Here is a 15,000-nt window from a genome sequence, read left to right on the forward strand (position 1 = left end):
ACTGAACTAGAACTGAACTAGAACTGAACTAGAACTGAACTAGAACTGAACTAGAACTGAACTAGAACTGAACTAGAACTAGAACTGAACTAAAACTGAACTAGAACATATGTAAAACTTAACTAGAACTTGAGTTTGGAAATTGGAGGCATATTATTTGCCAAAATATCATAAATATTAAATTCTGATACTGCTTTAACGCCGACGTGTTTCAGAATATTAAGTCTTCTTATTCCTTCTACCTGACTACTTGTGCACAGGGAATGTTAAGTTATTAACAGTTCTAGTTCGAAAGAACTACTTTTTGAGAATCGATACAATTATTTTTTGTATAAAAGGCTGCAGAAAATAGCTATAAAGTACTATATATAAAAGCAATAAAAAGAGGGCTTTATAAAGTCCATTTAATAAAATCATTTTTAAGTAATCTACGGTGTAATTATTTACAATTGAACGTCGGAAGTAACAAAATAATATAGAAATAAAATAAATAGAAATAAATGCTAAATTAGAAAAAATGAAAGAAGTTGTATTAAGTGAATTAAGTTTTTGTTCATGAAAATGCCTTCTGATAGCTGCATGATCCAAAACCCTAAAATTTGTACATACTTTAAAATAAATTATGTATGAAAAAGCCATATTTTTAACATTGTAAAAACTACAAAGTGAAAGTAAAATTAAAAAAATTAAACATATTGTGAAATTATCAAATGAATACTAAAGTCATAAACCTAAAATTTAACCTTTTTGCTGATCAAGGATTAAAAATATTATAATCTTTAATTCCAAAAATTATAATTATGCAGATATATATATTTTGAAGGATTTAACCTCAATTTTATGCAATTATTCAGTAATATTTTGGAATATGTATCTAACTGTTTCTAACAAAAAATTTAAAACTTGTAATCTTATTCTAAACAATTTTAAAGTATAATGTTTGTCTAATATCCATTTTCCTTGCATCCACACTCACCCAATAAATCTGTTGTGAATTTTTGTTCCGAATGTATTGTTGCTTGTGTTGTTGTTATTGTTTTCAAACGACTTGTAATACTTGAGCTTTTGCTGCTTCTACTGCTACGACCATAAGAACAGTTCACCGCATCTAACATTCCAAAGCGGCAAAAAATGGAACGTTATTAAACGTTAGGTGGAATCCAACTGCCCAATATTTGCTAAAAACACCACAAAGTGATTAGCACAACACAGGCAGGAGGGCAGGAAGTTATTATCACTTGGGCTCAAAAGTACAATACAAATCCGTTGAGCTATCAACCTTGAAATTTAATCACTGTTTTTTTTTTTTTTTTCTTGGCAAACACAACACAGAATGTTTATTTGGTTGGTTAAATGACAGACGAGATATAAATGTTTATGTTAGGGATTCAGATCCACAATTTTTGTTTGTTTGTTATGTTTTCGATATTATAGGAATTTATTGAGAGCAGGCGCAGGCTGGCTGGCGCTATCACGAAGAAGAAGAAAAAAAATGGCACAAAAACGGCGTCTGTTAACTAATACACCAAATGGTTTCCAAACCAGATATTTAAGGAAATTACCGTAAAATTTTGCACGTTTTTTTCTTTTCTCCAATTCCTTCAACACTTTACCATGAACTGCTTAAAATGATTTCAAAATAATACAGCAAATTCGACTTATTCCTGTGGAGGAGTTTATTTATTTTCTAGAAGTTGTGTTGGAGTAGCATTAGCTGCTGGTCGATCGGGTCGGGTCGATTGGTCTTTGATTTTGTTAGTTTTTTTTTCAACTTTTCCTCTCTTTTTCAGTTGGTTGGTGTTGCTTGTCCAATTGATTGCAACACACAAACAATCACACACTTATGATGTTTCTTCCTCTTCTTCGTCGACACAAACACTGACACTCACACACACAAACACAACCTCAACTTTTTCTTCTTTTTTTTAAAAACTTTTTCGTATTGTAATTTTCTGTAGTGGCCACCAACTTTAAACTATTTTGCTGAATACACTTTCTATTCTAGCTTTTTAATTGTTTTTTGAAATTTACCAATAAGTATTTTTTAATATTTTGCTTGAATTTGATTCAAGCAAAAATTGTTTCTTTTTTGTTGTTTGTTTCTTGCTCGACTATTTTTTTTTCTTTTGAATGCTGCTTCTTCACGACGTCTTTATTCGTTGGTTTTTTTTCTTTTTTTTATTTTATTTAGTTATGGTTGTCTATATATTTTTCTTTTTCGTCCCAACGTCTATCGTCTGTAACTTGCCTTTGTTTTTTTTTTTAATTTCAAAGCAGTTCAATGAAATTTCACCCGAACTTATTGTAAGATTGCTGCTGCTGATGGGAGAAGAGAGAAAAATATCACTTTTGGTTTTTTTTTTTCTTTCCTTCTTATTTTCTTCGTTTTTAGCAAAATTCACTCTACAGTGTTTTCTTTTGCCTTTAACGCATCCATATAGAAAATATTTTCCTTTAAGGAAAACTGTCTTATTTTCTGAAGGGCTTTTTCTGTTATTAACAAATCGAAATTTGCGTAGAATTTCTTTGAGCTGAAATTTAAAATACACACAAAAAAACCTTCCGCAAAATTTTTTTATGGCTCATAGCACGAATACAATTACACAGAAAACGAAATGTCGTTCGTTGCGCTTGCATGTATTTGGGTAATAATAAAATGCTGTCTAGTTTTTGTTTCACTGTCATACAAGTCAATACCTGTTTATTAGCTAGCTGTCTCTTTTTCACCCATGTAATTTTACATACTAAATATTAATACAGAGTTGCTTTTATATTTTCTTTCTCTTCTTGTGTAATTACTAGTTACAATACAACTCTGATGTTTTGTTTTGTAAATAGGCATTACTTATTAGAGTTACCAGTAATTATAATAAATAAACAAATTGGAAAAATTGAAATAGATTCATTTTCAAAATTTTTTGTATAAAAACTAAAAAATTAAACTTTTTGTAAATTTACAAAATTTCTCTCCTTTAACTATTTTTATATATTGTTGGAAAGTTCGAAAATTTATCGTACATTGTAGTTAGGGTTCTACAGTTAAAACGAAAAGTCGACTTTTCGTCTTTTTTCATTTAGTTAAAAAGTAGACTTTTCGACTTTTTGCATTTTATGAAAAGTCGATTTTTCAACTTTTCGACTTTTTCATTTAAATAAAAGTCGACTTTTAGAATTTTCGACTATAAGTATTTTATAAACTTTTCGACTTTTTTCGACTTTTCGATTTTTTTGACTTTTTGACTATTTTTGACTTCTTTCTACTTTTTTCCGACTATTTTTTGACTTTTTTCGAGTTTTTGACTTGTTTCTACAATTTTCGATTTTTCGACTTTTTCTGACTTTTCGACTTTTTTCGCCTTTATTCGACTTTCAGACATTTTTCGACTTTTATTCTTAAAGTCGACTTTTCGACTTTTTTCACAGACGATAGTCGAGATATCGACTTTTTTGGAACAAAATAGTCGACTTCGACTTTATTCGACAAAAAATCGATTGTTCGATTATTCGAAAGTCGATTTATAGAACCCTAGTTGTAGTGGGTCAGAAAGACAAACATCAACTTTTTATAATAAAAAAAGTTTTAATATTTTAACTTCCGTAATATACAACTCTGCTACTGAAAAGCTAATATTGATTATTGATTACTTAAAAGCACAAATCGTTATCGAATTATCAACACCCAATTACTTCATACATTTACATCACTATTCAAGAGTCGGAAAAATTGTATAAATCGTAAGAAAATTCAGTTTTTATTATTGTGTTTTTAAAATACAATAAAAGTTTTAATAAGTACTGCTACTTTGAGAAAAAATAAAGAAATTGAAGGAAACTGAAAGTAAATAATTGTAAAAATTTTAGATTCTGCATTTGTTCAAAATAATAGGAGAAGAAGAAGCACATAATACTCGGTTGCAGCTAAAGAAGGAAATATTCCAGAAAGTTTGTTAGCAGTAGAAACAGCATAAAAAGGAAACGCAAATAAATGTAAGTTTGTCATAAATGACATGATATTTTTTTCTCTTATTTTTGTTAATATTATTAAATTAGTGAAAATTATTTCAAAACAAACAATAATAAAAAGTAATAACGCCATTTGTATTTTTCTTTTTTTTTGTGTGAAATTTATCGGTATTTTTGCTGCTGCTGCTAACGACGCCAACGCCGCCGACGTCTGCTGCTCTTTATTTTTTTTTGTGTGTGTTCAATACACTTGAACTTTTTTGGTGCTTTTTTGTCGTATTCTTTTTTGTTCTTTCTATACGTTTCGTTCATTCCTCGTTATTGTTCGTCGCGGTTGCTGTGTCGTTTTTCTACGGATTCCATTTAATCATCAGTGTGAATTTTTATAAAATAGAAAACTTTAAAAAAAGAAAAGAAATTTACCAAAAAAAATTAAATATTTTCTTTATAAATTTCTAATAACTAAATTGCTAAATATAGTTTAATTATACAAATATATATATAAAAAGAAAAACAGCAGACAAAAAAAGAAAATGACGTCTCTCGAACCAAATGTGAATCGTTTGCAAAATTTCAAAAACAAAGGCAAGGATCAGGAGGTAAGTTTTTCCATTTTAATTATTTTGTTTTCATTATTAAACTACTTGATAGAAAAAAACCACACCCTCCGAAAAAAAATCATAGAAAATTATATATTTTTTTTAAATAAAATTTCCTTGAGAAGAAAATAGGCACATGTTTTTGTTGTAATGGTGGTGTGTTGTACTGTGCGTGAGGGAACCAAATAATGGGAATTGGCAAAAGACATAAAATTGCTTAACCTCCATTTCATTTTCTAACTGAAAGAAAAACAAATCATCTCCCCACTGCCCAATTTTATTGATTTTCTGTTGCAGTTTTGCATTTAATGGAGAAAAATCTCTGTTCTATTTTCTTTTTTATTCGCAATTAATGATTTGCGTTTTAATTTCATATAATTTAATTTTTCTTAATTCATTTTCATTGTCATTTATTTCCTCGTGGTTCAATTACGGTGAACTTTTTTTGTATTTTTGCTTTTATCCATTTTTACTGTTGGTTTCGTAAATTTCTCACCAACACAGTAGCGAATGTTTAATTATGGGGTGCGAATGTGTGTGCGTGTGTGTGAGAATATAATTGTAGATTTTCTTTTGTTTACAATTTTCTGCAAGTACCCGCAAATACAACTCTGCATTAAAATGATCTATTGGAAAGCAGAGCTGTTAAACAAATCAGGTTTGTTTTTAACGATAATAAATTTGAAAATTATGCTACAGGGGAAACTATTTACTCTAGTTCTAGTTTAATTTCAACTCATTATTAGTTCAATTCTCGCCCTATTCTAGATAAACTGTAGTTAAGATCTTGTTCAATTCTAGTTTAGTTTTAGTTCAATTATACTTCTGGTTCTGTTCTTGTTCAGTTCACATCATTTCTAGGTCCTTTTTATAACATAAGTTAAATAAGTTAAACTACAATCTAAAACGTTTTTGTTCCTTGTTTTTTTTAATAGGAAATGCGTCGTCGACGCAATGAAGTCACAGTGGAATTACGTAAAAATAAACGTGAAGAGACAATCCTTAAGCGCCGCAATGTTCCCAATATGGATTCGAACACAGACGAAGATGATCAGTTACCAAATCAAATAAATTTGAAAAAATTAGCCGAAGCTGCTGCAGATTCATCAAAACCTGAACAACAATTGGCTGCTGTACAAGCTGCACGAAAATTACTCTCCTCTGACAAGAATCCACCCATCAATGACTTGATTAAGAGTGATATATTGCCCATTCTAGTTGATTGCCTAAAACAGCACAATCAGACAATGTTACAGTTTGAAGCTGCCTGGGCTCTTACCAATATAGCTTCGGGTACATCACAACAAACAAATGAAGTGGTGGCCGCCGGTGCAGTACCTCTATTCTTACAGTTGTTGTCATCACCCGCTCCTAATGTCTGCGAACAGGCCGTCTGGGCTTTGGGTAATATTATTGGTGATGGTCCCGAATTGCGTGATTATGTCATCAAACATGGTGTAGTACAGCCACTGTTGTCTTTCATCAAACCCGACATACCCATATCATTTTTACGCAACGTCACTTGGGTTATTGTGAATTTGTGCCGCAACAAAGATCCACCACCACCAGCAGCTACCATTCATGAGATTTTGCCCGCTTTAAATATTTTGATTCATCATACTGACACCAATATCCTGGTCGACACCGTTTGGGCCATTAGCTATTTAACCGATGGCGGTAATGATCAAATTCAAATGGTCATCGAAAGTGGTGTTGTACCCAAATTGATTCCACTTTTGGGTCATGCCGAGGTTAAAGTACAGACCGCAGCTTTGCGTGCCGTTGGCAATATTGTTACCGGTTCAGATGAACAAACACAAGTGGTGCTCAACTATGATGCTCTTGCGTTCTTCCCAGCTTTGTTGTCGCATCAAAAGGAGAAAATACGCAAAGAAGCTGTCTGGTTCTTGTCCAACATAACGGCGGGCAATCAATCACAAGTTCAGGCTGTTATCAATTGCGGCTTGCTGCCCAAGATCATCGAGAATCTACGTAATGGTGAATTCCAAACGCAAAAAGAAGCCGCTTGGGCCATTAGCAATTTGACGATCAGCGGTAATCGTGAACAGGTGTTTACACTCATAAAAGAGGGTGTCATACCTCCATTCTGTGATTTATTATCATGCCAAGATACACAGGTTATCAATGTAAGTGTTTATTAATAGAAATTGTTATTTCGATAATTCCATGTTTTATTCAGTTTCAATATTAATGTTACAACTTTTAGAACCTAATGTCATTAAAAACAAATTAAAATATCGAATTAAAACTTAACTAGAAGTGAACTAAACTAGAATTGAACTACAACTAAACTAGAACTGAACAAGAACTGAACTAAAACTAAACAAAACAAGAACTGAACTAGAACTGAACTTGAACTAAACTACAACTGAACTTCAACTGAACTAGAACTGAATTAAAACTGAAAAAGAACTGAACAAAAACTGAAGTAGATCTTAACTTGAACTGAACTAGAAGTGAACTAGAACTAAACTATAACTGAACTAGAACTGAACTAGAACTGAACTAGAACTGAACTAGAACTGAACTAGAACTGAACTAGAACTGAACTAGAACTGAACTAGAACTGAACTAGAACTGAACTAGAACTGAACTTGAACTGAACTAGAACTGAACTAGAACTGAATATGAACTGAACTAGAACTGAACTAGAACTGAACTAGGACTGAACTAGAACTAAACTAGAACTGAACTAGAACTGAACTAAAACTGAAATATAACAGAACTAGAACTGAACTAGAACTGAAATAGAACTGAACTAGAACTAAACTAGAAATGAACTAGAACTGAACTAGAACCGAACTAGAACTGAACTAGATCTAAACTAGAGCAGAACAAGAACTGAACTAGAACTGAAAAAGAACTGAATTAGAACTGAAGTAGAACCGAACTAGAACTGAAATAGAACTGAACTAGAACTGAACTAGAACTGAATTAGAACTGAAGTAGAACTGAACTAGAACTGAAATAGAACTGAACTAGAACTGGACTAGAACTGAACTGGAACTGAATTAGAACTGAACTAGAACTGAACTAGAACTAAACTAGAACTCAACTACAACTAAACTAGAACTGAACTAGAACTGAACTAGAACTGAACTAGAACTGAACTAGAACTGAACTAGAACTGAACTAGAACTGAACTAGAACTGAACTAGAACTGAACTAGAACTGAACTAGAACTGAACTAGAACTGAAATAGAACTTAACTAGAACTGAACTAGAACTGAACTAGAACTGAACTAAAACTAAACTAGAACTGAACTAGAACTGAAATAGAACTGAACTACAACTAAACTAGAACTGAAATAGAACTAAACTAAAACTGAAGTAGAACTGAACTAGAACTAAACTTCAACGGAACTAAACTAGAACAAAACTGAACTAGAACAGAACTGAACTAGAACTGAACTAAAACTAAACTAGAACTGAACTAGAACTGAGCTAGAACTGAACTAGAACTGAAATAAAACTAAACTAGAACTGAAATAGAACTGAACTACAACTAAACTAAAACTGAAATAGAACTAAACTAAAACTGAAGTAGAACTGAACTAGAACTAAACTTCAACGGAACTAAACTAGAACAAAACTGAACTAAAACTAGAACAGAACTGAACTAGAACTGAACGTGAACTCAATTAGAACTAAACTAGATGTAAACTAAAACTGAACTAGAGCTTTAACTAAATTTAAAACAAAGTTGGACCGAAGTAGAACTTAAGATATAATGTTCATTCACCAAGATTTAATGTTCATTTGAATTTTTTTCGATCCCTTACACAGGTGGTTTTAGATGGTCTTAACAATATGCTCAAAATGGCCGAGAGTCATGTTCAAGATGTAGCCAATTTAATTGAAGAATGCGATGGTCTCGAAAAGATTGAAAAACTACAAAATCACGAAAATGTGGAAATCTATAAATTGGCCTACGAAATTATTGAACAGCACTTCTCTGATGAGGTAAGTGGTTATAGCAGAAAAAAAAGAAAAACTAAAAATGTGAATAAAGTAAAAAAAACTAATTTACTTTTCTTATTTTATAGCCTGAACAAGCTTCGATGGTACCAACATCCGATGGCACTCAATATCAATTTGATCCAAATGCCGATAGTATATTACCGAACACATTTAATTTTTAACAAAATTTCCCTTATTTTTCAATGTGACCATGATTTGAATATGTTGTCTTGTGTTAATTTGCAAACAACTAAAATCTTTTTTTATTTATATATATACAGATATAAATATATATATTTAATTTAGTAACATACAACAAAACAAGCAAAAGAGAGAAAACGAAAAGGATTTATCAAATTATAACAAACGAAAGCAACAAAAACAACAACAACATCATAATAATAATGAGTCCATGATAATTTAATTATTGTAATTTAATACTTTATATAAACAAAAAAAAAACAAAAAGAAATATCTATATATATATAATTCTATATATAAAACCAAACAGTTTAATTGAATTTTTGAGTTTTAAACACATGAAAAGGAAAAAAAATGCAGAAAAAAACAAAACTTTATCCCTTGACTTCCTTTCTTTTGAAGTTTAATTTTTATTTTTTCGCTGAAAAATAAAAATTTATCATCATTTATATAATTTTTTTTTCTACTATAGAAAATTATTTTTTCTTTTTATTATTTTTTTTATACAAAATAAGTAAAAGTAAACTAAAAAAAATGTTTATTACTTAAAAAGAATTTTCTTTTTTTTTATTATTTTAAATTTTTATTTTGAAACTAAACAAAACAAATATATTGTAGAAATTAAAATTACCTTTAAAAAAAAAACAATTTATAACTAAAGCAAGTTTGTTTGTTTTTTTATTTATATAATTTATATTTCTGAAAAATACTTCAAAATCTCTACAATTCATGTTGTTATTTATTACAAATTTCTTTTTTTTCTTTTAGTTTTTTTTCTTCCCTTTTTTATTTAAATTTGTTTATTGAATTTGAGTTTTTCACCTTTAAATTATATATAAAAAAAATTGAATTTTTCATAAAAAAGTAACATCAAGATCCAAAATTCAACGCTCATTTGCAACAAATTTAAATTAAATTAAAAGATAAAATTAAAGAAAATATTTAAAAAAAAAAATCATAAGTATTTAAAAACGCCAACATATTTCAAAAATATTACAACGTTTTTAAGAAAAACAAAACATCTTTTAAATCGTAAATATAAATTTAATTATAATAAAAAGAAAAACATCATAAAAATTATACAAACAAATCTAAATTAAATCTATTTTGTTAATGTGGTAAGTTTATGGCAACACACACTAGAAACGAAAGCTGGAAATGAACTAGAATTGTATTATAAATGAACTAAAACTGAACAGGAACTTAAGCTGGAAGTGAACTAGAATTGTTTTGAAATGAACTAGAATCGAACTAGATATGTACTTGAACTGAACTAGAACTGAACTAAAACTGAACTAGAACTGAACTAGAACCGAACTAGATCTGAACTAGAACTGAACTGGAACTGAACTAGAACTGAACTGGAACTGATCTAGAAATGAACTGGAACTGAACTAGAAATGAACTAGAACTAGTATTAAACTTAAACTGAAATAAAACAAGAACTGATCTAGAACTTAACAGAACTCAACTAAACTAAAACTGGACTAAGACTGAACTAGACTAGAACTTATCTAAAACTAATCTAGACATAAAGTCAAATAAAAACTAAACAAGAAATAAACTAGAACAGATTTAAAGAACTAAAACTGTATAAGAACTGAATAAAACTGATCGAGAACTTATCTGAAATAGAACTGAACTAAAACTGACTAGAACTGATCTAGAATTGAACTAGAACTGAACAAGAATAGAACTTGAACTGTACTAGAACTGAACTAAACTAGAACTGAAGTAGAACTGAACTAGAACTGAAGTAGAACTGAACTAGAACTGAACTAGAACTGAACTAGACCTGAACTAGAACTGATCTAGAACTGAACAAAAACTGAACTAAAACTGACCTAGAACTGAACTAAAACTGAACTAGAACTGAACTAGAACTGAACTAGAACTGAACAAGAACTGAACTAGAACTGAACTAGAACTGACTTGAACTGATCTAGAATTGAACTAGAACTGAACAAGAATAGAACTTGAACTGTACTAGAACTGAACTGAATTAGAACTGAACTTGAACTGTACTAGAACTGAACTAAAACTAAACTAAAAGTAGAATTTATCAACTTAAACTAGAAACTGTATAAGAACTGAAGAATTACTTAACTATAACTGATGTAGAAATAAAGTCGAACTAAACTAAACTGGAACTGAATAAGAACTAAACTAGAGCTGAACTAGAACAGAATTAGAACTAAAACTGTATAGGAATTCAGCTAAAACTGTACTAAAACTAAACTAGGACTGAACTAAAATAAGAACTAAATCAGAAACTAAATAGTACTAGAACTTAACTGGATTAGAATGAAATTAAAACTGATCTAGAATTTAGATAGAATAGAAAAAGAATTGAACAAATACTGAACTAGACTAGAAATGATCTAGAAATAAACTCGAACTTAACAAGAACTGAATGAGAACCAAACTAGAGCTGAACTAAAACATAATTAGAACTGAACAAGAGTTGATCTGGAACTCGACTAAAACTAAACTGGAAATAAAGTGAACTTTACAATTATAATCTTGATCAAACAATCTAATTTAGTAGTAATTTTCATTTCCGCTAGTTACTTAAATCAAAATGGTACGATTTCTAACATCAGCTTATAATGCAGTTATAGGCGCCTGCGATAAGATTGTGCCCGCAAGCCTAAGACCTTTATGGATGAGTCCGGCTGGTCCCAAAACAGTTTTCTTTTGGGCACCAGTTTTCAAATGGGTAAATTGTAAACTTTTAATAGGTATATCAACAACTTTCTATAAGCTCTTTTTTTAAAAAAAAGGGTCTAGTTATTGCTGGCATTGGAGACTTAAAACGTCCTGCCGAATTTCTATCCATCAATCAGGCATCAACATTGACAGCGACAGGTCTTATTTGGTCACGTTATTCAATGGTTATAGTGCCGAAAAATTATATACTCTTAACAGTTAATATGTTTGTAGCTCTAACGCAGGGTATACAAGTTGTACGAGCTGTTAAATATCAAATGGAACAAAATAAAGAAAATTAAAAATATCATTTTTTGAAATTATACACAAAAATTGTTTTCTAGCTGCGGCTAAATGTAAAAAAAATTAACGCCGTTAATAAAAGGCCGCCTTTGACAAAAACACAAAAACAAACAGCTGTCAATTACACAAATTGCAAAAAATTGACATTGTTGAAAAAGAAAAACAAAAAAAAAAAAAAAATAAACACAAAATTATTGTTGCAGTCGCAATTCAGGTCTGAGTTGGGGAACAACTCTCGCGTCATCGCGGTTATTTCTTAAACGCGTTCAGGCTTGTGTTTGTTGCCTGGCTTTCGACAGTTTTGCGTCTCGCTCGCACTGGTGTAATGTATTACTTCATGTAACTGTTCAAAGTTACATGTTGTCTACATTAACCTCGTGCTTTCGTTTTACCTCAAGTGAGGTTATGTTTTATTGGTGGAGACCATAGAATACTCAAACGTTTTTAACTGGTGGAGACCATAAAATACTCACGATATAACCTGGTGGAGACCATTTAAACTCAAATATATACTGGTGGAGACCATTAATACTTTTGATGAAATCAAGTCCGGATGCTCCAACTTCCTATATGAAGGTATAGGTCGGTTGGTGGGGTTTTTCTCTGGACAAACGTGTGATAACCTGGCAATATGAGTGCTTGATGCACCGCCATCCTAATCAAAACCCAAAAAAAAAAAAAATTATTGTTGTATTGCGAATAATGCTATAAAAATAGGCGTAAAAAACAATAACAATGAATAAAATAAACAATAAATGTCGGACGTGTTTCAATGAATCCACCAAAGGATTACAATCTCTAACAAAAAAGACTTCAACTGATGAGAATAATCAACAAAAAACCTATGCAGAACTACTTAATGAGTTGGCCAATATTAATGTAAGTTAATAAACAAAATTAAATGTTTAATAATGTAAATTTAACATAATAAACTTATCACAAAAGATAATGCATGACAAATGTTCCAAAATGCCTCAGTCCATATGTGGTCTTTGTTCCAAGAAACTGAAAGCAGCTCACGCTTTCGTCCAGCAAGCTCAGGAGGTTAATGAACAACTTTATTCCATGTTTTTACAAAATCCTCAGTCGGTGGATAGGGTTGGTGTTGGAAAGTCATCGGATTGTTTGCAAGAGGTTCAAATCGATATTGCAGCATGTGCTGAGATTAAAATGGAACATGATGATGTGGGTGACAGTAGCGATGGTGTGGTGGGTGTTGATGTTATGATGGCAGAGCCAGAGATGCTAAAGAAGAGTGTACAATTGAAAGAGGAGAATCCAGAAGAAGATGCTTTAGCTGTAAATTTTACAAAGAGTGAAGATAATTTTGAAGATTGGTAAGATGATTATAAAATTTAGATTTTGGAATAGTGGAGAAGAAGTAAACTGAACTAGAACAGAACTAGAACTGATCAAGAACTGAACTAGAAGTAAACTAGAACTGAAGTAGAACTGAACTAGAACTGAACTCGAACTGAACTAGAACTGAACTAGAACTAAACTAGAACTGAACTCGAGCAGAACTAGAACTGAACTAGAACTGAACCAGAACTGAACTAGAACTGAAATAGAATTGAACTAGAACTGAACTAGAACTGAAAAAGAAATGAAATAGAACTGAATTGGAACTGAACTAGAACTAAACTAGAACTGAACTAGAACTAAACTAGAACTGAACTAGAACTAAACTAGAACTAAACTAGAACTGAACTAGAACTGAACTAGAACTGAACTAGAACTAAACTAGAACTGAGCTAGAACTAAACTCGAACCGAACTAGAACTGAACTATAACTGAACTAGAACTGAACTAGAACTGAACTAGAACTGAACTAGAACTGAACTAGAACTGAACTAGAACTGAACTAGAACTGAACTAGAACTGAACTAGAACTGAACTAGAACTGAACTAGAACTGAACTAGAACTGAACTAGAACTGAACTAGAACTGAACTAGAACTGAACTAGAACTGAACTAGAACTGAACTAGAACTGAACTAGAACTGAACTAGAACTGAACTAGAACTGAACTAGAACTGAACTAGAACTGAACTAGAACTGAACTAGAACTGAAGTAGTACTGAAATAGAACTGATCTAGTACTAAATTTCAACTAAACAAGAACTGATGTAGATCATCATATTTGTTTACTTATAGCAATGATCTAAAAGATTCTTTAGATGTAACATACCCTAATATTTCTCTAACAATCCTCACGTCTGACACTGAAGACAACATTCCAAATATTCTGGAACAAACTATGGACACTTCCGATAACAATAGCAATATAAATGATGGATCATGTCATTCCGCTACAGATAATAATGATGACAATGAATGGTTAAATGAATCAAATAATTCCACAAAAAAATCACGAAAAAAGAAAACATCGCCTACGAAAAAACGTAAAAAATCACCTAAAACTGAAGAAACTAAGGACAAAAATGAAGATGAATGGTTGCAGGTGAAATGTAATGACTGTGATAAAATATTTGATAATTCACGGCTATTAAATCGTCATCTGCGTTTAAATCATGTACCGGATGAACTGAAAATACAATGTCTCCATTGTGAGGCAAAATTCAGTCGTCGCCATAATATGTACGCTCATATGCGTCGTATACATAAAACCGAAAATTTAGAAGAGTTTCAAATACAACCGAAAAAATCCAACGCCGCGAAGCAGTATGCCTGTCAACAGTGTACACGTTCATATACCAATAAATACAAGTTAATAGCTCATGTCAATAGTCATCATAATCCCGACAATAAAAACACTGCCCCTAAAGAGAAGATTCTACAACCGAAAAAACGTTTCTTATGCACACTTTGTGGTCTAAAGTTTGACAGTGAGGGTAATTTGAATATTCATTTTCGCCGGCATACTGGTGAAAAACCATATAAGTGTGAATTTTGTGATCGAGCCTATCCTAGACTCTACGATGTACAAGTACATCGCCGCACACATACCGGTGAGAAGCCCTATCAATGTACCCTCTGTGAAAAGACCTTTAGACGATCGAACAAATTAAAGATTCACATGCGTACGCACACCAACGAACGACCCTATAAGTGTACACAGTGTGAGAAGGCTTTTAAACAATCGAAAGATTTGAATATACACAAACGTACGCATACCGGCGAGAGACCCTATAAATGTGCCGTGTGTCAGAGTACATTCACCCAGAGTAATTCGTTGCGTTTACATCAAATTAAACAACAACATTTGGAAAAGGTGAAACCAG

General features: G+C 31.3%; 3 protein-coding genes across 4 annotated transcripts in view; all 3 read left to right on the forward strand.

The window, feature by feature from the left end:
- The first annotated feature begins 3,608 nt into the window (after positions 1–3,608).
- Positions 3,609–8,873, forward strand: LOC111687686 (importin subunit alpha-3). Of its 2 annotated transcripts, XM_046949463.1 has the most exons (6): positions 3,609–3,735; positions 3,862–3,987; positions 4,338–4,562; positions 5,498–6,709; positions 8,370–8,546; positions 8,630–8,873. In XM_046949463.1, the coding sequence occupies exons 3-6, from the start codon at positions 4,497–4,499 to the stop codon at positions 8,723–8,725; spliced, it is 1,551 nt and encodes a 516-aa protein (XP_046805419.1). In that variant the 5' UTR covers positions 3,609–3,735; positions 3,862–3,987; positions 4,338–4,496; the 3' UTR covers positions 8,726–8,873. The 2 variants fall into 2 exon arrangements, with proteins under 2 accessions (XP_046805419.1, XP_023305921.1); XM_023450153.2 differs by lacking the exon at positions 3,609–3,735 and having other exon boundaries at positions 3,802–3,987.
- Positions 8,874–9,317: 444 nt separating this feature from the next.
- On the forward strand, positions 9,318–11,935 carry LOC111687684 (mitochondrial pyruvate carrier 2-like). The gene is made up of 3 exons (XM_023450151.2): positions 9,318–9,862; positions 11,312–11,463; positions 11,528–11,935. Exons 2-3 carry the CDS (start codon positions 11,326–11,328, stop codon positions 11,753–11,755), a joined length of 366 nt encoding a protein of 121 aa, XP_023305919.1. The 5' UTR covers positions 9,318–9,862; positions 11,312–11,325; the 3' UTR covers positions 11,756–11,935.
- A 451-nt stretch (positions 11,936–12,386) lies between these two features.
- The window catches only part of LOC111687681 (zinc finger protein 235-like), a 2,731-nt gene continuing 117 nt past the window's right edge, over positions 12,387–15,000 (forward strand). Inside the window, exons 1-3 of the mRNA XM_023450145.2 lie at positions 12,387–12,635; positions 12,702–13,093; positions 13,913–15,000. The exon at positions 13,913–15,000 is cut by the window's right edge and continues 117 nt beyond it. Coding sequence (XP_023305913.2) covers positions 12,492–12,635; positions 12,702–13,093; positions 13,913–15,000 — 1,624 coding nt within the window. The 5' untranslated portion in view covers positions 12,387–12,491. The remainder of the gene's footprint in view (positions 12,636–12,701; positions 13,094–13,912) is intronic.

This window comes from Lucilia cuprina, chromosome 4, assembly GCF_022045245.1.
Source record: "Lucilia cuprina isolate Lc7/37 chromosome 4, ASM2204524v1, whole genome shotgun sequence".
In the NCBI taxonomy this organism is placed as follows: Eukaryota; Metazoa; Arthropoda; class Insecta; order Diptera; family Calliphoridae; genus Lucilia; species Lucilia cuprina.